This window comes from Zalophus californianus, chromosome 12 (genome assembly GCF_009762305.2).
Source record: "Zalophus californianus isolate mZalCal1 chromosome 12, mZalCal1.pri.v2, whole genome shotgun sequence".
Taxonomy (NCBI): Eukaryota; Metazoa; Chordata; class Mammalia; order Carnivora; family Otariidae; genus Zalophus; species Zalophus californianus.
The window spans coordinates 19,943,436-19,967,861 of record NC_045606.1 but is presented as its reverse complement, the minus strand read 5'-3'; the positions used below and the strand labels follow the sequence as shown (position 1 = coordinate 19,967,861).

At 37.0% G+C, this 24,426-nt stretch overlaps 1 protein-coding gene across 2 annotated transcripts in view; it reads right to left on the bottom strand.

The window, feature by feature from the left end:
- ORC5 (origin recognition complex subunit 5) overlaps nucleotides 1-24,426 on the bottom strand; it is an 89,970-nt gene that overhangs the window by 826 nt on the left and 64,718 nt on the right. For both annotated transcript variants that reach the window (XM_027574955.2, XM_027574953.2), the window contains one exon: nucleotides 9,919-10,031. In XM_027574955.2, coding sequence (XP_027430756.1) covers nucleotides 9,919-10,031 — 113 coding nt within the window. The remainder of the gene's footprint in view (nucleotides 1-9,918; nucleotides 10,032-24,426) is intronic.

Below are 24,426 nucleotides of genomic sequence, written 5' to 3'. Positions count from 1 at the left end.
TAGATAATATGTTAGCATCCTCACCCCCTAGACTGCTCAGCTTTGTATGTGTGATTCTGGGGAGCACGTGCAAAATAATTCACAACCAATGCTAACCAATCCTATAGTGCTATCAAAAGCACCATAATAGGAATGGAATTGATTTTATAAAATGTCACTAGGAACAAAGTTTCTTTGAAAAGTTTCCTTTTTTCTCCCATGCATAAAGTTTGCTTTTCTGAAAAAAAAGGAAGCGAAGTTAGAACTATTCAACATTCTGTATTTCAATTATACTACAGAAAGTTTAGATTTCATTTGAAAGCTATCTGCTTTTTTGTCTAATAACCAGAATAAAGTAATTAGAGATGCAAAAGTATTTAAATCTTCTCTGCTTCTGAACACTGTTTATCTCCCCAGACACCTGTTTTATCATTACATAATGCATAGCTCATCCGTCCTCGTTTGTAGCTTTCATTCTTTTCAGTCTTTTAACACTGGGTGACCTGTATGTGTATTGTAACTAAATCTGTATGATCCAAGAATACAACAAACAGACGATGTGAATGTATATTTTTGTACTCTGATGGCACGCAGAATAAAACAGCAGAGAGACAGAAACATATAATTATTCTCCTTTCTCCAAACTCATTCTTCACTATAAATATTCAGACTTGGAGGTTTATTATTTGAATAAATGGTGAAAATAATTAGTTATAATGATCTAGCAATAAGTATAAAATTAAAGCCTTAAAGTATTCAATTCTGCAAAAATAATCATCCATGGGAGAACAGTCTTTTAAAAAAAGATTCACTAATTGCACACTCTTACTTATTAAACCATCATCAATTAATGTTTTTGTCTATCATTTTATAATACACTTTCTAAAAAAGTTTCTAAGCAAATGACTGACATATCAAATATTGTTTAAAATCTGGAATGGGGAACTATGGATACTGGTTATGAAAACACATTTAAAAATAGCTCAAATGAGATGCTCTGGCTATTGTGGTACCTAATGTAGGACTAAAGAATACCTTACTTGTTTCATTACAACAGTGCCTCTGAAGAATACTAAACCTTTCCAAATGGTATAAAAACACTGCCAAGACAATCCTGTTATCATTAACAGTAATAAAACAAGTAAAAACAGTTACTAAAATTAAAAAAAAATCTCAGGCATAAAGACGTTAAAATGTGTGGTTATTATCTCATAATCTATTTCATTTTTATGTTTTTCTTCTGTTCAATTCTAGGACCTCCCAAATATACTGGCAACAAGGTATCACTAACCATTTTTTTTTATAAAGTCTTAAGAAGTACAGACTTCAGTTGGACAAAATTGCCAAAAAACATAAATCATACCAGTTCAAAAGATCTTTTTTAGAGGATCTTAGAAGGAAACAGACATAAAAAGCTATCTCTAAGCACAGGCAGAAAGGGGAGGAGATTTGTATATTTCTCAGGTGTATACCCACCATAACTTTGGGGTTTCTGACATTGTGTGGGGAAAAAACTTAGAAGCAGCTAAGATTAAAACATTTACATTTCAAAACTACAAGATTAGAAGCTATTATTTGATGGAATGTGAGATAGTCATACAAAATGACCAATACGAAGACACACCTACAATACTAACAAGGGAAAAGGAGAACAGAATTACAGCTCAGTAGTGCCAGCACAGGAGAAGCGTCTGCATAATGAACTAGGACCAGAGGAGAACACAAACTAATGAAATACTGTGTTAGTGGCAGGACTCCTCTATTTTACTCAGTCTAGTTGGGTAACTTTAGCAGAGTTTCCGCAATAAAGTTTTCTTTGGCAGAACAAACGGACTGACTTAAAAACACTACGCTCTTTAAGTGTCTTCATCTATAAAAGCTTCACCTACGTTCCCTTTCTCTGCTTTGCCACTAGAAAATACTCAAGCAAACTGAATGATACCATAAAGATTTTGGGGCTTTTTCAAGACAGTAAATGATTCAGGAATTGAATATGGAAGATCATTCCTTTAGGAAACATTTAGTGCCCAAGATGTATGAATGTCTTTATCTTCCCTCCATCCCCCAATGTAAACTGGTGACTTGCCAACTGGTCCCCACATATATTATTCTAAGGCAGAATTTGAAAGAATAATCACAAGCAAAACATGAAAAATTATGTCACACATTCTGAAGATAACTTTATGCTTTACAGGACTCAGAGACAAACAATTCACTGTAAACAACACTTTAAATTTCTACAAAGAGAATGATGTACTTTGTACTTTCTCTGGCTTTTCATGGCTTCAGATGCATATTAAATTTATATAAACATGACTTTAAGGTTTTGGATAGTTTTTATATAATACAGGAGATTCTCAGAACTGAAATGAATTATTTTCTAAAGGAAGCATATAGAAAAAATAGGATAAACACAAATAATATTAGTCACAATTTGCCTAGGAGTAATTAATTCTTAAATCAGAATTCAGAATACTTTAATACAAGTTAGTTAGATGGTATGTCTAAAGATTTAATTTTCCCTTTATCCTTTTATTATACTTTATTGATTCTTTTACTACACTGAAATACTTTTTTTCTCATGGGATACTATTTTATTTCCTTTTACATTTGTGGGCAGTTAGAGTTTGGTTCCACTGACAACTTGCAACTGGACAACTTTAAGCAATCTTATGTTGTCTTCCCAGTGACTGTGTAAGAAAGAAACTTAAAACTACCATTCACATTAAGAACAACCCAAGGACAATATTTAATAAGCTTCTCATCATCTGTCTTCTCCCACATTCTACCTCCGTATTTTGTGCTTCCTTTAAAGTCTCCCACTGCTTCTCGGTCCAAACCTTTCCACTGTTCCTTGGTCAATAAAGTTCTCTACGTCCTCCACCTCTTCCGTGAATGTTTTTTCTCTTCTGGGTTTAACTGAAATCTGGCTCCCACTGAAGGACCTAGCCGCCTCTTTAGCTCTTTCTAATGAGGTTAGACTCCAGGCCATCCTTTGGGTGGGGTTCGGTGTCCTGGTGCAAAAAGCTCTGCTCCTCTGAGACTCAGATCATTCCACTCACCACCTTGTGTCTCCCTGCCACTATGTCTTAGTCACTGAATCATGCAGCACCCAGTTTGGTCTTTCTCTCCATCCCAAGATCTGCACAGTGACCTCACTGCATACCTGTCTCTCCTACCTCCAATGGTCTTCTTTTTTACTCTCATGATCATATTCAGAAATACTCTACCTCTAAAAACATAAATTCAGGCATGCTATCCTCCGATCCCCAAGCTCTTTCTCTAGGCGATCTGGAACACCTTGACACAGCCAGTTCCCAAGCCCCTTCACTTGTTCGTGATCTGCAAATACTTACTGGTATTATGTGCTAGGCACTGAGCTACTGGCTCTCTACTGGCTTTCCTTCCTTCCTTCCCTTCCTAGCTTAGACTCCACGGTCCATCACTTTTAGCACTCACTTACTAGCACCCAGAAAATTTACCTGGCAAAACCTCAATCCTATGTGATTTCAACAATATCCCTTTGCTGTCCCAGTACTTAGCACACGGAATGCTATTAGAGAAGATCCTAAGTTTCACAGATGGGTGCCACTGTAAATTCAAGGTCAGGAACTTTAAATGGGCCCTCAGTACTCCCAGCAAGTTCCTTCTCCTGGCGGCACCTTCTTCCATTCCCCACAGCAGCTATTTCAAACACCCACGCTCCTCTCAAACTGCTACTACTTCTGTCCTTAGTCTCAGTTTGTCTCCACATTTAGAGGCTAAATTAAGAAGACATCAGAATTCCCTCGACTTCTTGCCACCAACCTTCCAAACTCAGCTCCATCTGAATCCACTTTTTCCTCATGTTATAATGCAAAAAGAGTCCCCTTTTTAATCCAGGGCTATTTCTTTCAACTCATGTTTCTAAAATCCCACGTTGATATACCATTTCAGACTTTAATCTCTCTTGTCCTCTGTATCATTAATTCTCCTCTATCACCCCTTTTCCATCAGCATTTAAATATGTTCAAACGTTTAAATAATAATAACCCTCTCACAACTCCACAACCCCTTTAGTAGGTAACAATCCTCTCTTCCTCTTCACAGCAAAAAGAATCCTAGAATACAGGCTCATGAGGGTAGGATATAAATCTGTTCCACTTGCTGCCGTATCCCCAAAGCCTAGCATAGTGATTATAATGGCAATACAATAAATGTTAAGTGAACAAATGAATTAGAAACATTCTAGTTGCTGCATCGATTTTCTTATAAATACTACTGAAATATGCTATAATCTGACTTCTAACCCACTGTCTCCCTGTAAGTGTTCCTGATAAAGTTGCAAATGGTTATTTTATCATTAAATCAGATGGACTCTGCTTGATTTCTTGGCATCAATTGCCAGTTTTGATCATCACTCCCTTCCCTGAGGTTTTCCTACTTTTCTTGTGCATGTAACTCCATATACAACTGCTTTATTCACTTAAGCCTGTATCACAAGTATTTTTCTGTATTTTTAACCTTCCAAAGTATGATTTTTAGTAACTGCATAGTGGTTTTTTTTAAAATAAGAAGGTACAATAAATTACTAATCCATTCCCTTGTTTTGGACATTTAGGTTGTGTCCTCTGATCTTATCATTCATTCTCTACTACAGGAGTCTGGAACTAGACACACCTACCTCTTCCTCGGTAACTATCCTTGTGATCTCTTAGCTCTAGCACACCTTGATTTGGAATAAAACGCTGTCTCCTTAGCTCCCTTCTTATTGCTGCCCCAAAAGACAAGCCCACAATGGTTCCCCTTCATCTGAAGTTTTACTCCTAATCACTATAGGGAAACATGAACTATTTATATATTTAGCATATATAAGTTTAAAGCATTAAGTTTGAGGTAAGGCAGTGACTGGCACAAACACAGTCTCTGTTTTTTTGTTTTTTTTTTTAAAGATTTTATTTATTTATTCGACAGAGAGAGACACAGTGAGAGAAGGAACACAAGAAGGGAGAGTGGCAGAGGGAGAAGCAGGCTTCCCGCCGAGCAAGGAGCCCGATGTGGGGCTCGATCCCAGGACCCTGGGATCATGACCTGAGCCGAAGGCAGACGCTTAACAACTGAGCCACCCAAGCGCCCAACACAGTCTCTGTTTTGAGCTTCATGGGCTCATACTGTCAGAAGAAAGATGAACTCTAATTATTAAGTAATTAATTAAAACTATGAGAAGTATTAGAGGAAAACAATGAGACCTGTATACTGTGATTGGAGTGGGGGCACAATGGTGGTCATGGTATGTTTAAGAATGCTTCTTTTATTTAAATTGAAATCTAAAGGTTATGCAGCAGTTAGCTAGATAAAGGACAGGAGGTGATGGAAAGTGCTGCATTTGCAAAGATGGGAAGCAGAATGGTGAATATGAAGAACTAAAAAACAGCCAGCGAGGTTAAAGTGCAAATACCTAGGGGAGCAGTGTGTGTATCAGATGTGGCTGGGCGACACAACCATGTGGCAGGGGCCAGACCACTGGGGCTTTGTAAGCTACATCAAAGATTCTTGTTTTTTTAAATCCCAAAAATCATAGGAAACTATTGAAGACTTTTTTTTTTGAAGTATAATTGATGTATAATATTATATTAGTTTCAGGAGTATACCATATTGATTCCACAATTCTATACATTACTAAGGGCTCACACAGTAAGGTGTAGTCAACATCTGTCACCAAACAACATTATCACAATCTTATTGACTATATTTCCTATTCTGTATTTTTCATCTTCATGAATTATTTATCTTGTAACTGGAAGTTTGTACCTCTTAATCCCCTTCACCTATTTCACCCATCCCCACCCACTTCTCCTCTGGCAACCACCCATTTGTTGTCTGCATTTAAAGAGTTTGTTTTTTAGAGTCTACATGTAAGTGAAATCATATGGTATTTGTCTTTCTCGGCCTGACTTATTTCACTTAGCATTATACCCTCTAAAGCCACCCATGTTGTTGCCAATGGCAAGATCTCATCCCTTTTATATGACTAATAGTCCATTGTATATATGTACCACATCTTTATCCATTCATCTATTGAAGGACACTTGGGTTGCTTCCATATCTTGGCTATTGAAAATAATGCTTTAATAAACATAGGGGCACATATATCTTTTCGAATTAGTGGGTTTTTTTTTCATAAGGAGTTAATATCCAAAAATATATAAAGAACTTACACCACTCAACACCAAAAAAAATCCAATTAAAAAAGATTAAAAGATGATTAAAAAAAAAAGGATTACAAGAGATTAAAAAAATGAACAGAGGACCTGAACACTTTTGCAAAGAAGACATAGATGGCCAACAGCTATATGAAAAGATGCTCAATGAATCATCAGAGAAATGCAAATCAAAACCACAATGAGATATCACCTCATACCAGTCAGAATGGATGGCTAGTATCAAACATACAAGAAATAACAAGTGTTGGCGAGGATGTGGAGAAAAGGGAACCCTCACGCACTGTTGGTGGGAATGTAAGTTGGTACAGCCCCTGTGGAAGACAGTATGGCGGTTCCTCAAAAAATTAAAAATAGAAATACCATATGATCCAGTAATTCCACTATTCGGTATTTATCCCCCCCAAAAAAAAACTAATTCAGAAAGATATATTGTAGACTTTTAAGTAGGAGGCTGCCATTAAATTTGTATAAAATCATTCTGGCTATAGTGTGAACAACAAGTTATAAAGGGTAAGAGCAGACAGAAGACCAATTAGGAGGCTACTAGAGAAGAGATGGTGGTGCCCTGGTCTATAGAAGAGAACAGTACAAATGGTAAAAGTGAATGAATTTGAGATCTATGGGAGGGACTTGGTAGTCAACAGGACTAATGCTTGGATACTATGAGTGTGGGAGAGAGAAATGTCAAGAATGACTCCCAGGTCTCAGGCCTGTATAATGTGGCAGACTGCAGTGTTAACCACTGAAACAGGCAACACTGGAGGAAAGCTGAATCATTCTTTTTTTGTTGGCAGGCAGAAGTAGAGATTAGAATTCCTGAGTTCAGTTTTGGAAATGTATTGATGTAGCTGAGAAACATCCAATAAAGGTCAAGAATATTAGAATAAAGGTCTGGCCTTTAAAAACTGAGGAGTTATTAATATAGAGATGGTCGTTTAAGTCATGGGTATAGCTAAAATTGCCTAGGGAAGAAGTACAATATGAAAAGAGAAAAGAGCCAAGTCTTTTTTTTTATTTATTTATTTATTTATTTATTTATTTATTTATTTATTTATTTATTTGACAGAGAGAGAGAGACAGCGAGAGAGGGAACACAAGCAGGGGGAGTGGGAGAGGGAGAAGCAGGCTTCCCACCGAGCAGGGAGCCCGACGCAGGGCTCAATCCCAGAACCCCTGGGATCATGACCTGAGCCGAAGGCAGATGCTCAATGACTACACCACCCAGGCGCCCCTAAAGAGCCAAGTCTTAAGGACCAGCTACATTTAAAGGTAGGGTGGAAAGGATAAACTGGCAAAAGAGTCATAGAAAAAAAACAAAAAGAATAAAGAGGAAAACCAGAAGAATGAAATCATGGGCTCTAAGAAAAGAGTTTTTAGAGAGTGGTCATCAGTGTTAGATGCCACTAAGTAGATAAAGAGCCTGAGAAAATTTCAAAAAAAGGTTCTGGGAAAGATGGAGGAGATAAAATTCAGATCACAGGTGGAAGAGAGACCCCCACCTACTGAAAAAGGAAAGAGAGAAGATGAACACCAATGTAACTGAAGGAGTTCTCAACTAATGGTTAAAATTTTATTCTGTAAAACAGGTGAATGCTGAACAGAGTGAATTTGAAAAGAGTCAAGAATCTAGGTTAAAAAGAAGCCTGTGAACCATGTGCTCTATTCTTCAATATATGAGGTGGAATGATGGGTGGGAGGCTGTAGAAGATCATCAAGCATAAGAAGAATGGGGAAACAGAGCCAGATTGCACGAGGCCCAAAGGAGTTCACGTTGCTACAAGTTGGGGGCAGTAGCAATCTGGAAGTGGCAATACGAAGGAAGGGTGGTGGCACTTAGGAGCATCCAACCTTGAGAGATTAGCACGTGAGAAAATAAGCAGCTACCATTAGAGGTAACTCCAGGGGAAGGAGTATCCCCAGGTAAGAATCAGGTTTTCATTAAGACAATGAGGAAGAATATTAGGAGAAGATAGCAGGATATGGGGAGGGAGACAAAGAAAGAATGGAAGGTTAAATGAGCAGAAAAAGAACACAATATATCATGGGGATGAGGGAGTGGAAGAGGGAAGATGTGGGAAGAAGGAGGTGGTTGTTCTTTGGACACTGCCCGTGGAAGGCAAGGAAGAGAAAACAAAAGTAACAAAGCAAGTTAGAGAGATCCCAAGTTCTAGGACAGAATCCCAGGTCTACAAGTCCTGCTCCCTTCTTAGGTGGTAAATGGAAGCGCACTTCTCTGGATGTGTTTAATATCACTGATGCTATGAATTAAGTTTCTGTTTAGTTCACTGTATATTCATCATATTGGGCATTCATAAGCCTCTTGTCCTGTACATGTTTATGTTGGGGCACAACCCAACACATTCAGAGTAATGACAAAATCCCTGAAATAAATACACTTCATTCAAAAGTTATGTCTTTGATAGAAGCTCATAGGTACAGAGTTTTTAAAACAGTTGTTTAGAAAAAGAAAGGTACTGCTTTATGGTCATAGTGAATACACTCAGTTTCTGTTCAATTTCTTCTGGGTAAAAGCTGCCCAGTTTTGCCAGAACAACATATTTTAAAACCTTCACTTCATGTTTTAGAGTCTACATGCCATCAAAATATCTCAAATACCTGCACCATAGTATCACAGAACTTTTTCTCTGCACAGAAGAGACTTCAGGGCAGAGGCCGCCAACCTGTGGACTTCAGAATGTTAGGAAGCTGTCGACCTTATTTGAGGAGATCTGCAAATTCATACCCATGTCAAGCACTATTTTTAGCCTGAATAATGTTTCATGCCTGTATATAATTTTGAAATATATGTAAATATTTTCAAGATTTTGAAGGATATTACAATTGAATCTTCATATTCAAAAGGGTTGGGAAAGCCCTGTCTTACGGATTGCCCTATTTCACCTGCCAGTCTACACGGCCTGACAGAGTGCTAACCAGCTGCAGTCATGAGATGAGGTCATTAATTCACATAAATGGCTGGAACATTTTTCATAACAGTAAGTAGACCTCTGTGTGAGGAAACTCGCTACATTTTTAGACAGCTGTCATTTGACAGATGTACTTTCTTCCCTAGAATTTCTAACGTTCTAGACTTCTCAGAAGTAGTCTCATCCACTTTGTACGTGAAAGCCCCTGAAATACTCGAGACAGTTACTGCCTCCTTCCTAGGACTTTACTCTCATACCCTGTCCCTCAGTCAGGGAGGTGACATGGTTCCTCATTCTATCACTCTCCTCCTGCTCCCCCCCCTTGGGCACGTGCCCATTGTCAATGCCCCTCTTAAAATGCCAAGCACAGGACAGCACACCAGATTTGTTCTGCCTATGGGAACACACAGCAGACCTATTACATCTCCTAAATGAGACACCAGATTGTTAAAACCTTGCCATCAGCTAAAATACTTAGGACTTAAGCCAGGTCTCTCCCACCTTGTTTTAGACATTTCAGTTTTTGTAGTCAACTGTCCATTAATCCTACCTTGCTTCTATGGGACCATTATCCCAGTCTTTTAAGGTCTTTCAGAATCTTCCTTTTTGCCGTCTAACATATTAGCTACTTCTCCCAATTTTATGTCATTGTAAATTGAGGAGTGAAACTTATTCATTCTTGGCACTTAAATGATCTTCTCTGCTTAAATGACTAATGACATTACATTAGGAAGAACATTAATTTTTATATTTAGTATATCATTTACATAATTCAAGACATTTTACATTAACGATTATTCTATGCTTACCTAGCAATAGCTCTGATGAAATCTAGAGATACTGTGCATTTGTATTTTGGTCCATCAAGCTGATCATCATGGCCAACCAGGGTTAATAGCTGAAGGGTCACTAGAGAGGTAATCTAAAAATAAGAAAACATTTTTATGAGCTGTTTTGATGAGATTACATGATGCCCTCATTTCTAAAACATTTTATAGTTCCTTTGATAAAGATATATAACTGAATTCATAAGAATAACTGCAAAGAATATGACTTTGAAATTGGGTATACACAAATGTGTCATATGCTTAAATTCCTGGTTAAACTAACACATCAGTCTTTAAGGACTCCACTAGAGACATCTTTGTTTCATTAATAACTCACGACTGCTATCTTTAAAAACTACAAAGAAAGCACATTCCTTCTGTACTCAGAATTTTATGGAGTTTCTATCTTAACTCAGAATATCCAATCTGCACTCCCTTGAGAATTGTGCAGTTAAAATGTGGATGTGGGCCTTTTTCAGAGTTGGGTAACTGGTTAAATGAGATAAATACATCCTTCAGACCTGGGCTTAGTCTTAATCACCAATTGGGTAGTCAGGAAAAACACCAAAAGGATTAATACTAGCAAAACTAAAAGTGCATTTTAACAAGTCAAATCAAAATATAAGATAACTTTACATTCATAAGCCCAACAAAAGTATTTTTTTAAAGATTTTTTATTTACTTGACAGAGAGAGACACAGCGAGAGAGGGAACACAAGCAGGGGGAGTGGGAGAGGGAGAAGCAGGCTTCCCCGTGGAGCAGGGAGCTGGATGCAGGGCTCCATCCTTGACCCTGGGATCATGACCCGGGTCGAAGGCAGAGGCTTAACGACTGAGCCACCCAGGTGCCCCAAGCCCAACAAAAGTATTATGTATGCTAATATCCAAGCAAGAAAGTTGATCCAAGAGCTGGAATTCTTTGAGCAGGCCCATTCTCTTTTCCCAATTTCTTCCCCCATCCTTCACCCCCCCAATTTCTGATTCTCATCTCCTAGATAACAGGAGAAGAGGTCAGCAATGCCAACAAGAAACGATAAGGAGACTTGCTTTGTGGCAATATAAGGGATAAGAGTTTTTAAGTCTGTAATACCTAATCACAAGTCTTAGGAATTAAAAATATTCATTTAATTTGAGACTAATACTTTACAGATGCTCAGTAAAACATTCTATCAGTGATTAAAAACAGTAATAGCAGTAATGACTTGCTTGGTACCAAGTACTCTATACACAGTGTCTCATTTATTCCTCAAAACCTTAGAAGGTGCACATTATTACTCATGTTATAGATGAGCATTAAAGGTATTAAATAACTCTCCAGATCCTAAGCTGGTAGGTGGCTTAGCAAGATTTCAAACCTAGAGTCCCTCCTCATCCTACTACAGTACAGTACAGTTCCATTCTCTTCCCATTTTAAAAAGTGTTATGCAGTGTTCAGTCAGCTGTCATTACTTCATTAACAAATTAAAAAATGAACAGATGGTAGATTCCACAGTATTTTATATACAGAAAATTCTATATTTAGCAAATATGAAGCATTTTGGCTAATTAGAAAAACATTTTGTTAATACACCAAATATGAAGCTCTGCACTCAAAAAGCTATGACTTTAATTTCTAATTCAATATCACAAATTATGCCTTGAAACGTTTTTTACGGATGTGTGTGTTGAAAAGAGTTATGCATTCTGCAGCTGTCGTACACTATTTTACAGGTCTATTAGAACAAGCTCATTTGTAGGGTTGAAATCTTACAATCTCCAGTTTTTATCTATTTCATCTATCGAAACTGACAAAAAAGCATTAAAATTCTCCCACTGTGAGAAGGAGTCTGTCCTTTTCTTTTTGTAATTGTTAGTTTTTGCATGCACTTAAAACCACTGTGTTTTGCTGGTAAATTAAACCTTTGCATTACTATTTAATGGTCGCTTCCTTCAGTAATGCCTTTGCCTTACAATGTATTTTTTCTAATATTAATATACCTATATCAACATTCTTTTAGGTGATAATCTTTTTTCCTTTTTCAACATCTTATTTTCACATTTTGTATTTTCTTAACTTTAAATGTTCTCATGTAAACAACACATAGTGGGATTATCTTTTTACAGCCATTCTGACAATCTTTATCTTTTAGACTATACGCTCCATTTGCTTTTATTGTAATGATATTCTAAAATTTTATTTCTATTATGTCAACTTATTTGTTTTTATGTGCCTTTCTTGCCTTTTTAAGAAAAGATTTATTTATTTGAGACAAAGAGCGAGCGAGAGCACACATGTGCACGAGTGGAGGGAGGGGCAGAGAGAGAATCTTCAAGCAGACTCCCTGCTGAGCACGGAGCCTGACGATGGGCTCTATCCCAAGACCCCAAGATCATGACCTGAGCCAAAATCAAGAGCCAGATGCTCAACCAACTGAGCCACTCAGACGCCCTTCTTTCTTGCCTTTTACTGAACTGAATTATAATACTTTTCCATTCTATCATTTGTTCTACTATCTTGGAAGTAGTTATATACTCCAGTTCTAATTTCTGTTTTGATTTCTTCTTTGGCCCCTAAGCTATTTTAGAATTCTTTAATTTCCAACTCATGAACTTTTTCTAGTGTTTGTAAATTTGGAGATTTTGGGGGGGCGGGGGTGGAAGGGAATTGCTGGAAATCACAGGATGTGGTCTGTATACTGGCAATCCTTTGAAATTTGTTGAGACAGCTGGGTTGCCCAGGAGGAAAAGAAGAATGCACAGAAACCTGAATATCACTGTGACAAAGAGTGAAACTGACCACGGTAGTCACCCTGCCTGTCCTGCCTGCCAGGCCCCTTCCCTCTTTGTCCCCAAAATGTCTCTAGCTGATGGCAACTGAGCATAAAACATGCCCACAAAATGTGATGACCTCACACCAGGCAAAAAGACTGGAATGAGGTAAGAGTCTTCTCTCTTACTTACTTAGGTACCGATATAATATTACCCTCCATTTTGTCTCTTTGCCTGCAAAACTTAAGATATTTCAATGTGGCTCTTTACTGAAGAAGTTTGCCAACCCCTCCATTAGAAAACTGCGAGATTCAGATAATTAATTTAACCAATGTGGAAATCAAGATGCTCACTGACTTGCCCAAAGTGATAATGACAGGATAGTGCCAGAAACTCAATTGGCTAGGATTTAGCTTTCCTAACTACAACTCAAAACTTTTGAAAATCATAACTAAACTGTGATCACAGCTAAGAGAGCTAACATCTAATGAGCTGTATTAGACTCTTGCCTGAAAAAAGTATGTGTTGAACGAATGGGGATGATCTGTAAAAAAGGAAGCATTCAAGAGAACAGACTTGGCAGTGTGCCTCCAACAAGAGGACTAAAGGGCCTTGCCCATTAACTTGGAAAGCTGAGTGGGTGTTCACTGTGGAGGTGGAGCTGTTTAGCTGTTACTCAAGGTATTAAGATCATCCAATAATCTTCCCACTCCCACTCCTGAACCTACTCTGATTCCATGTTTAATCTTCTCATTTCAGAAAAGAAGGAACATTCAAAGTTAGGAAGACCTATCTTCTTCCACTTACTACAATTCAGATTAGTCACTTCAACAAATTGAGACTCAATTTTCAAAACTAAAAATCATAATAATAAACCAACCATGCAGTATGTTCTAAGTATTTATGAGATAACCAAAAATGAGCAGAAAGTCAAGGTACTATTTCAATGCCTGGCACAGAGGAATTGCCTATTAAGAAATCAGTATTTTAATTCTGAGTTTATTGAGCTGATCAGTAAACTTAAATATCCTATCTGCTTAATAATTTTTTCAGTATCTAGTCTGCTTAACAATATTTATCAATAAACTGGCATTCTGGCTTACACGTTTGTCTCCTGAGATTTGACCAGTATAATTAATTCCAATCATATTCCTGAGATGCTGACCACCTCTAGGAAAATCTACAAAACCAAAAACCTATGAAAAAACTAAAAGCTAATGGCCAGTTCCTGAAGGGCCCGCCCAAAACAACAGCTCTAGAGTCCTGACTCGGCAGGCTACACCACAAGACCTTACCACTGCTGCCCCCTAGGCTCACTGAGCTCTTACTTTTGTTTAATTTTCCAAACTGTGACATGAAAATTTTAAACTTGGGGTGCCTGGGTGGCTCAGTTGGTTAAGCAACTGCCTTCGGCTCCGGTCATGATCCCAGGGTCCTGGGATCAAGCCCCACATCGGGCTCCCTGCTCAGTGGGGAACTTGCTCCTCCCTCTCCTTCTGTCTGCTGCTCTGCCTACTTGTGCTCTCTGTGTCAAATAAATAAATAAAATCTTAAAAAAATTTTTTTTAAACTTTTTAGTACTTGCAGATAACATAAGTTCTAGATGTGACACTAGTGTGTTTGATTGAAGTCCATAAACATAAACTGTATCTGAAGCAAAATCAACTCTTTTATTCAAATAATTATATAAATTATTATAAGTGATAGGAAAAGTTGAAAAAATGGCCAAAATTAATAAACTCTGGAAACTTAGTAATCAGGCATAGATTTTCAGTGGGGATAAAAATTGTTTATCAACAAATTTCCATTTACCTCTTAGAGAGACTTTGTTAAAGGGTGGACATGAGAAAAGAGCCAAAGTTTAAGGCATCTTCTACAATCATTACAAGAATGGAGCATCAGATAATGAAGTGAAATGAAAAACTGAAAGCTCCTTTCAATATGCAGCACAGAATTAAGTGCTTCTTTATACCACCATCATTTTTAAAACTTTTACTGGATTCACTGACCTCACCCCTAGAAGCACTTGTTAGTACCTGCCCAGCTTCTTACGCCACACTTCAGAAGAGATTGACCTCAGGCATCACAGGGCCTTCATATCGAGAAAGTAACATCCAGACTTTTACTAGAAACTAATCATGGATCTCTTCTCAAATTAAGCTAAAAATGAGTAGTATCTATTTTACAATGACCTACTATATATATAACATTTTAAAATTCACTAGACAAATATTTATTGTGTACATAGTATGGATCAACCATTTTGGCATATATGCTAGGTATCTTCTAGTCCATAAAATTACAAACGGTACACCCCTTCTTTCCTAGGGGTTGCCCCCAAATAATATAATGGTGTTCACAGATCTCAAAATTGGTATGTATTACAATAGGGATGTAAAAAGAATATTTTTTAATCATTACCTTTAGTTTTTGAAAGTTTAAGAACACGTATTATTAGGTGAAAAGTGAAAAGACCTTGTTTTCTTGACTGATTTTGAATTAGATAGGGATTAAAATGAAAAGAGTCAAATAGGTAATTAACTCATTTCAATCCCATAAAATTCCTTCACATTTTCACTGGAAATGCAAAGAGGAAAATGAAATGATAGAAATGGGAATCCAGGTGATACAAAATCAAAGAGAATCCAAAGTAGCCTACAGCTGGCACAGATCACTATTTTCAAAGTGAAGTTATTTCTATTGTTAGTATTTTTACCTCATCCCATGAAGATATAACGCAAGTAAAACCGATTCAAGGCAAAAAATGATTTCAAAAGCTAGTAAATACTTTTCTTAGTAACATTTCATATGCACATATGAGTAAAGTTAATGAATGGTAAAAAAAATTTCAAGTTATTCAACATTTTTATAAAAAATAAGGGCTTCCATTTACCTAGTGTAGGAGTTAAAGTTCAATGAAACAAAAATGATTAAAATTAAGTTAGTTGTTAAAAACGTGTGAAATAGGAGCACCTGGGTGGCTCAGTCGTTAAGCGTCTGCCTTCGGCTCAGGTCATGATTCCGGGGTCCTAGGGTCAAGTCCCGCATCGGGCTCCCTGCTGAGCAGGAAGCCTGCTTCTCCCTCTCCCACTCCCCCTGCTTGTGTTCCCTCTCTCACTGTCTTTCTCTCTCTCTGTCAAATAAATAAATAAAATCTTAAAAAAACAAAAGTGTGAAATAGTGATGTGCCCATCAAATGAGGTCATCTGTAAAACACTTAGCACAGTGCCTGGAACACAGTATTTAGTAATATGAGGTATTATTTATATTATTACTACCTATTCGCATTATTTTTCAATTTCAAATTTAATGAGTTTTTTCTAACAGCTCATTATTTAAAACTATATTATTTTATTTGAAAACACTGAATTTCCTATAGCTTTCTGAATAATATACCATGCTTGACTTATTTAGAAACATGAAGTAAAACCTAAAACTATCTGCAGGCTAAAAATATCTGTGTTAAAAATGTAACAAAAGTTATATGGCAATTTGGACCCAGCTGTAGAGAAAATTAAGGAACGTGAGAACAGTTCTGAAGAAATTAACCAAAATGCAGAGTACAGAGATACAAAGAGGGAAAATATGAAAGAGATGACTTAACATATTTCTAATCAAAGCTCTAGAAGGAAAACAGAGATGGACAAAAGGGGACACAAGCAATATCTGACGAGATAACAGATGGGAATTCATCTGAGGAGAGGAAAAACACCAAAGCACAGAATTAAAGAGCTAAATAAATCCAGAGAAGGAGGAATCAAAAGAAATCCACACCTAGACACATCATAGTGAAAGTGTAGCCCGCAAGAGGAGTTCTTAAAAGCAGCTAGAGAAGAAAACACATGATTTTCCAACAAGGGGCAGTTGGACCTACAGATTTCTTAAGAACAATGAAAGCCACAAAATGGTGAAAAGATAGCTTCAATGTACTGAAGAAAATCACTGTTAACTCAGAACTGTACACTCAGAAAAAAACAATCTCTTAACACTAAGGATGAATTAAGTGCATTTCCAAACTAAGAACAATCAAAGGTTTGCTACCAAGACATCCCTACTCAAGGAAATTACTAAAATGTACCACCCGGTAAAGGGAAGGCATCCCACTAAAAGGTGAAATGCAAGGAGGAATGAAGAATGAAGAGAGCAGAAAATATGATGGTAAATCTAAATGGATGTGCCTGCAGAAATGATAACAATAATGTATTATGGGTTTAAAAATAAGAGTAAAGTGCACAATACCAGTAATATATAAATTGGGAGTACAGAAAATGAAGTTAAAAATGTTCTAGGGTGCCTGGGTGGCTCAGTCGTTAAGCGTCTGCCTTCGACTCAGGTCATGATCCCAGGGTCCTGGGATCGAGTCCCACAACGGGCTCCCTGCTCTGCGGGAAGCCTGCTTCTCCCTCTCCCACTCCCCCTGCTTGTGTTCCTGCTCTCGCTATGTCTCTGTCAAATAAATAAATAAAATCTTAAAAAAAAAAAATGTTCTAAGGTCCCATGGTATCTGAAAAAATACTAGTACTTATTAAATTTTGACTTTGGTAAGTATGAATGTTCTAACTTTTAGAGTAACAACTAAGAGGACAGAAACAAGAGTATGTACTTCTAAATTAGTAGAGGAAAAACTGAATTATAAAAATAATCACTCCAAAAGAAAGAAACAAAAGTAGAAAGTATAATAAACAAAATTATACCAGTAATTATATTAAAAGTAAACTAATTGCTGCAAATTAAAAACAAAGATTGCCTGAAAAAAAATAAATCCAACTTATATACTGTTTAGAAGAGATACCTCGAAAACAGAAGAATATGGGAAAGTTAAAAGTCAAAGGACAGAACGAGATAGGTCAAATACCAACTAAAAAGAAAAATGAAGGTATATCAACACAGATAAAACAGATTTTAAAAGAGATTTAAAGAAAGGTTCACTTAGGCGCCTGGGTGGCTCAGTTGGTTAAGCGACTGCCTTCGGCTCAGGTCATGATCCTGGAGTCCCGGGATCAAGTCCCGCCATCAGGCTCCCTGCTCGGCAGAGGGTCTGCCTCTCCTCTGACCCTCCCCCCCGCTCATGCTCTCTCTCTCTCTCTCAAATAAATAAAATCTTAACAACAAAAAAAGGTTCACTTAATAATGACAACATGCAGGCCCAGTACTCATCTCTCTTACAAGATGGGTGGCTTGAGATCTTTATTATGAAGGGATGAGACACAGCAAAGATCAACAGCAGGAATAATAGGGGTCTTTGGAGGAAGAGCACACATCACTGAACATCAAGACAAACTTGTCATCCTTCCTATTTTGGAAGCAGGTAGGAATCATGATGAGAAAGCAGGCCGAATTTTAAGAAGGATATATAGAAAAGAATTAACACAGTTTCCTACAGCAAAATACATTCATTAACTTCAATCTTTTCTATTTTTCTGTAAGGGATTCATTTGCTAAAGTACGTTAGTAATAGTCATTTGAAACTCTTATTTTTTTTAAATATTTTATTAATTTATTTGACAGAGAGAGAGAGACAGAAAGAGCAGGAACACAAGCAGGGGGAGTGGGAGAGGGAGAAGCAGGCTTCCTGCCGAGCAGGGAGCCCGATGCAGGACTTGATCCCAGGACCCTGGGATCATGACCTGAGCAGAAGGCAGACACTTAACGACTGAGCCACCCAGGCGCCCAATCTTCCTTATTATTAAACGCAGGTTTCTTTAGTTTCCTTTTAAAACAGAAGAAAACATTAATTACCTTTTTACTCTGCCAGTGGCACCTCCTTATATTTCTTATAACTTCTACTTTCCTGAGATTCAAATACTCTCATATATTTAATCCTTTAACTCAAACTGTATGCTAAGTTATTCTTACATATTTTTTCATAAAGAAACAGAAAAATCTGTCTTAAGTTAGAATTTCAAGAATATTTTTGGATAGCTTACTTTTATTACTTTTATCACATTAGCTTCAACAAAATTCTAAAGGCACTTAAGTTGAACTAGATAGATAGTCCCTTAAAGTCACTACCAGAATTCCATAGATAATCACGTAAATTGTGTGAAGGATACAGTATCACTTTAAGACAGAGCAGTCAAAAGGCATTTCCAAACTATTACTAAGATGGCTGCTCAATTTGGGAAGGGGGAGGAGGGTATGATTTAGGAAGAGCTAATACACAAAAAAATCTAAAACCAAAATGAAGTAATTAAATTAGGATGTGATTTTTCAAATTAAAAATTACTAATTTCAGAGATTTTTTTATTCCTTGATCTTACCATATGAACAAAGACATACAAATAGTTTTAGAGAATACAACATAAAGCAAAGTACAAATGTACCAACAATTTAAAAGTACTCTGCGAGTTTATTAAAATATTGCTAGAATAAAACTGAAAAAAATCATGTACAAAGATTATTTGTAGCATGAACATTTTGAATCTCAAACATATTAACTTATACCTAAATGAAAACTTGCAGAAGAAAATATATGAATCTTTTGGAAAATTATTTCTATACACGTATAAGTTCAAGAATATCTACCCTCCTCAGGACGGTTCTGGGATGTCTGTTAATCCACCTCTTAGAGCTAGAGGTAGTCCTATATACTTGGTCATTAAAATGGCGGAGGGAGCAGAGGAGGGGTGAAGGGAAGGGCTTTTTGCTAGTATCTCCACATCTAGAAGACCATTTTAGGTTATCACCATAGGTCTGTATATGCGTTTTTATGAAGTATCTGTGTTTGTTGTGGACAAGGTTCAATATTTTGTAAAATCTAAGCTTTTTGGATGTCCTGAGGTGACAATGTCTGATGAAATGTACAGCTGGTGAATTAAACAATTTATAAGTTTCTTTTTGTTATTGATAAGAAAGAAGCATCCTGGACATGGAATTGTAAAGCTATCTCTAAGAAATGTCAGGACTTACAAAGTTGGCAGTAGAGGGGCAGAAGGAAGTATAGAAGGAGAGATGTACGCGGATGTGTTCTTATTTACATTGTAATGATAACTGTTAATGTGTGTGCGTCTCTTTGGTTGTACTATAGGAATACATTAAGTGATTCAACGCAAACATACCTCCTTGCTAATATCTGGATAGTACAGATTGAATAATTGGATAATTTAGAAGTATTACATGTTGTGTACGCTGTTACTTTATGTCTCCGTTTTAAATTGAATATTAAGGGAATGCAGTATTTTAATTGTAACTCTGCCAATATCTTTATCTAGAGGCCTGTTGCCATTTTTGTCTTTTAGGAAATTTTTGTTGCCAAGAAAGGCAGGATTACATTTTTTTTTTTCAGATGTGAGTTGTATTCTTGGTTATCAAAATACTCTTAGTTTGGGGACTTTGAAATGGTAAATATTCATGGTGTGTGAAAAAGCATGATACATAACTGTATGATCTTAATTACATTAAAATGCTTACTTGTGTAGATACACACATGGGACCTAGAAGTCAAACTGTAAACTGCTCGTGAGTATGGATGACTTTGCTGTTTCTTGTGTTTTTCAGTTTCGTTTTATGCACGTTAACTTTTAAAAAATAAAAATTTTACAACCTAAAAAAGAGTATCTACCTTCTTCAATATTAGCCAATTCATAAAAATTATCTAATTTTTATTTCTAATTGCATATTCATGAAACTTTTTAGAGCACCTCCTGAGCTGCTCTAAGTACTGTGCATCTACTGATATACTTCTTTGCCCAACTTAAAATGTTCATGATAACATAATGAAATCATATCTCCAGGCTGGCATTAATACCTAAATATTTTGATATGATCAGTGGGAATATGGCAGAAGTCTCTAGACGGTGAAGGTACCTGGGACCAGATTCATTATATATACAGTGTCCCGGTTCTGTGTGGGTACATGTGCATGCATAAGGTAGAGGTGGGATGACAGTCTTTCTCATCTGCTGCAGCAACCGATCCTGTTGTTAGAGTCATTCCCATTGGTAAGGCCCCAAATGCAAGAAATTATTCTGAGTAAGGCTCTGTTTCTAGCAAAGAAGAATAAACTGGAATATACTACAGTCAATAAAACTAATGTCTTAAAAGGATTTAATCTTGATTGGGGATAAATTCCCTAAATAATGGTAAAATATACTTGAATATTCTGGAAAAAATGTTAGCAGTAACTTACAGAAGGTTTCTCATGCAACTGAACTTTGAATTACCCTTGAATATTCTGTATAAACGAATACTAACAAAGAGACTAGAAAGTAGGGTTAGAAAGAAAATATAAAAAATTAAATTAAATGAAAATACAGGAGAACTTCTGGTCCAGACAAGATGGAAGAGATTTGTATTTACTGTTCTTCCCTGGACAACTATACACCTTGGAAAGAAGCCAAAGCAGGGCTCTGAAAGGTGGAAAGAGGCAGGCAGACTACTCAGGGACCCAGGACTAGCGGAACAATATAAAAGCAGGGAGTCCGGTGGTTGTCCAGGCAACAGCACAAAGTGATCCAGGCCTCGCGTCCCCTAACTCCCAATCCAGAAAAGAAAGCTCCCCAGGTAGGCTTATTCCTCCCTGGACTGAACACAAATCCTGCCCCCCACAAAACTGGCAATTGTGAGTTCTATGTCTCAAAACACTATCCTTCATGAATAAAGTAGAAATAAAGAAATTCTCAAATAAGGGAAAACTAAAGAATCTGTCATTAGCAGACCTACCTTTAAAACATGATTAAAGGAATTTCTTCGAACAAAAAGGAAATGGTAGAAGGAGGAACCCTGAGTTCCAAGAAATAAGACAGAACAGTGGAAAGAGGAGAAATACAGATAAATCAAATAAGACTATCTCCTCATGAATTTTCTAACCACATCTGATTAAAAACTATACAACCACCTGACACTCAAGACAATATCAAAACCACAATGAGATACCACCTCACACCAGTCAGAATGGCTAAAATTAACAAGTCAGGAAACAACAGATGTTGGCGAGGATGTGGAGAAAGGGGAACCTTCCTACACTGTTGGTGGGAATGCAAACTGGTGCAGTCACTCTGGAAAACAGTATGGAGGTTCCTCAAAAAGTTAAAAAATAGAGCCATCCTATGGCCCAACAATTGCACTACTAGGTATTTATCCAAAGGATACAAACATAGTGATTTGAAGGGGCACATGCACCCTAATGTTTATAGCAGCAATGTCCACAATAGCGAAAATACAGGAAGAGCCCAGATGTCCAACGATGGATGAATGGATAAAGAAGATGTGTGTGTGTGTGTGTGTGTGTGTATACACACACACATACATACAAATAAATAAATAAATAAATAAATAAATATCTTGGAATATTACTCAGCTATCAAAAAGAATGAAACCTTGCCATTTGCAACAATGTGGATGGAACTAGAAAGTATTATGCGCGCGCCTGGGTGGCTCAGTTGGTTAAGCAACTGCCTTCGGCTCAGGTCATGATCCTGGAGTCCCGGGATCGAGTCCCACATCGGACTCCCTGCTAAGCAGGGAGTCTGCTTCTCCCTCTGACCCTCCCCCCTCTCATGTGCTCTCTCTCTCTTTCTCGCTCTCTCAAATAAATAAATATCTTAAAAAAAAAAGTATTATGCTAAGTGAAATGAGTCAGTCAGAGAAGACAAATACCATATGATTTCACTCATGTGGAATTTAAGAAACAAAACTGATGAACATAGGGGAAGGGAAGGCAAAATAAGATAAGATGAAAATTGAAAGGGAGGCAAACCATAAAAGATGCAGAACTCTAGGAAACAAACTGAGGGTTGCTGGAGGGGAGGTGGGTGGGGGGATGGGGTAATTGGGTGATGGGCATTAAGGAGGGCACTTGATGTAATGAGCACTGGATGTTATATGCAACTGATGAATCACTAAATTCTACCTCTGAAACTAAAAAAAAAAAAGGCCAGAAAAAAATACGCGGATGAATCTTAAAAAAAAAAGTGGGAAAGCAAAGGGATCTGAATGGAAGTAAGATTACCATACTTCATAGGAAGTGGTAAAACACTGACATCACTTATAAAACAAATATCCAATTATTACCTACCAATTGCACCACTGGGCATTTATCCCAGCAAACTGCACGTTCACACAAAAACAAAACAAAGAATGGGAGAGCCCAGATGTCCTTCAAGAGGTGAATGGTTAAACAAACTGTGGTACATCCATATCATGGAATATAACTCAGCAATAAGAAAAAGAATGAACTACGACACATGCAACAATTTGGATGAATCTCAAAGGAGTTAATTATGCTGAGTGGAAAAGGCCAATCTCAAAACATTACATATTAATAATTCTGTTTATAAAAATTCTTTTTTTTAAGATTTTATATATTTATTTTACAGAGAGAGTACAAGCAGGGGGAGCAGCAGAGGGGGGAGAGGGAGAAGCAGGCTTCCCGCTGAACAGGAGCCCCATATGGGGCTTAACCCCACGACCCCAGGATCATGACCTGAGTCAAAGGCAGACGCTTAACCGACTGTGCCACCCAGGTGCCCCTAAAAAAATTTTGAACTGACAATACTTTAGAGATGGAGATTGGTGGTTGTCAGGGATTGGCAGAGGGAGAGGGCAAGAGGTGTGTATGGTTATAAAAACATTGTGGTGAGGTCACTGGTCTGTTATCTTGACTATAGTGGTAGATATACAAACTACACATGGGATAAAATTTCACATAACCAAGTATGCACAGACATACACAAAAATAAATATATGTAAAAGTGGGAAATTTGAATAAGATGAGTGGATTGCATGAATGTTAAACTCCTGTTTGTGACACTGCAGTTTTATAAGATGTAACCTTTGGGGGAAACTGAATAAAGGGCATACAGGAAGAGCCCCTATTATTTCTTACAATTGCATGTGAATCTACAATTACCTCCCAAAAAAGCCTATTTAAAAAATAAACACACAAGAAAAAAATTTTTAACGATGTATAGTGAAAAATGTTATCTAGACTTACTATGGTGATCATTTCACAGTATATGCAAATCTCAATTCCTTGTGTTATACACCTGAGACTAAGATAATGTTATATGTCAATTATACCCCAATAAAAACATACATACACACACTGATAAAATACACAAAATACAGAGGGCTTTGAGAAAGACCTTATAAACTGCCAGAATAAATTTTTTCTCAAAATGTTTAAGTACCTATGAAGTTATAAATAAAAACATTTTTTAACTCATATTTACAGGAATTTAAAGAAACTACTTGATAAAATATTGCTTAAAATGGGCAAATTCGAGATGGTAATTATGTCAATACTGATATGTTACTGTGGTGAGGCTATGTAGATTTTTAAAAGCATACAAATTACAGATTTTCTTACTGAAAGCCAGAGGATTAGCTATGACTTATGGTTCAGCCGCAAAGCATTTGTAGCTGCTGGTTTCATGCTCTGAGCCCATAAAGGTCTCACAAAGTTGCTACAAACCTGTGACTTGTACAACTTATTTCCTCTAGAACATATGATTATAGAAAAACTATTATTATGTAAATCCCAGCCTGAGTGTTCCACATTTTCCCAAAATTTACTTTTTATTTCTATTTCTTAAAACTGTTAAAGTTTTTTTTTGTGTGTGGGGGCTATTTATGCTTCAATATAAAAATGACTACAAGATAAAATTCTGAACTAGTCTATCAGGACTGAAAACCTTGGAGATCAATGCCTCATTTTACAGATGAGAAAACAGACATCATAAAAGGATGAATGGCATTATCAGTCCCTGGTCAGTCACCCCCAAACAAATACATTGAGGCACT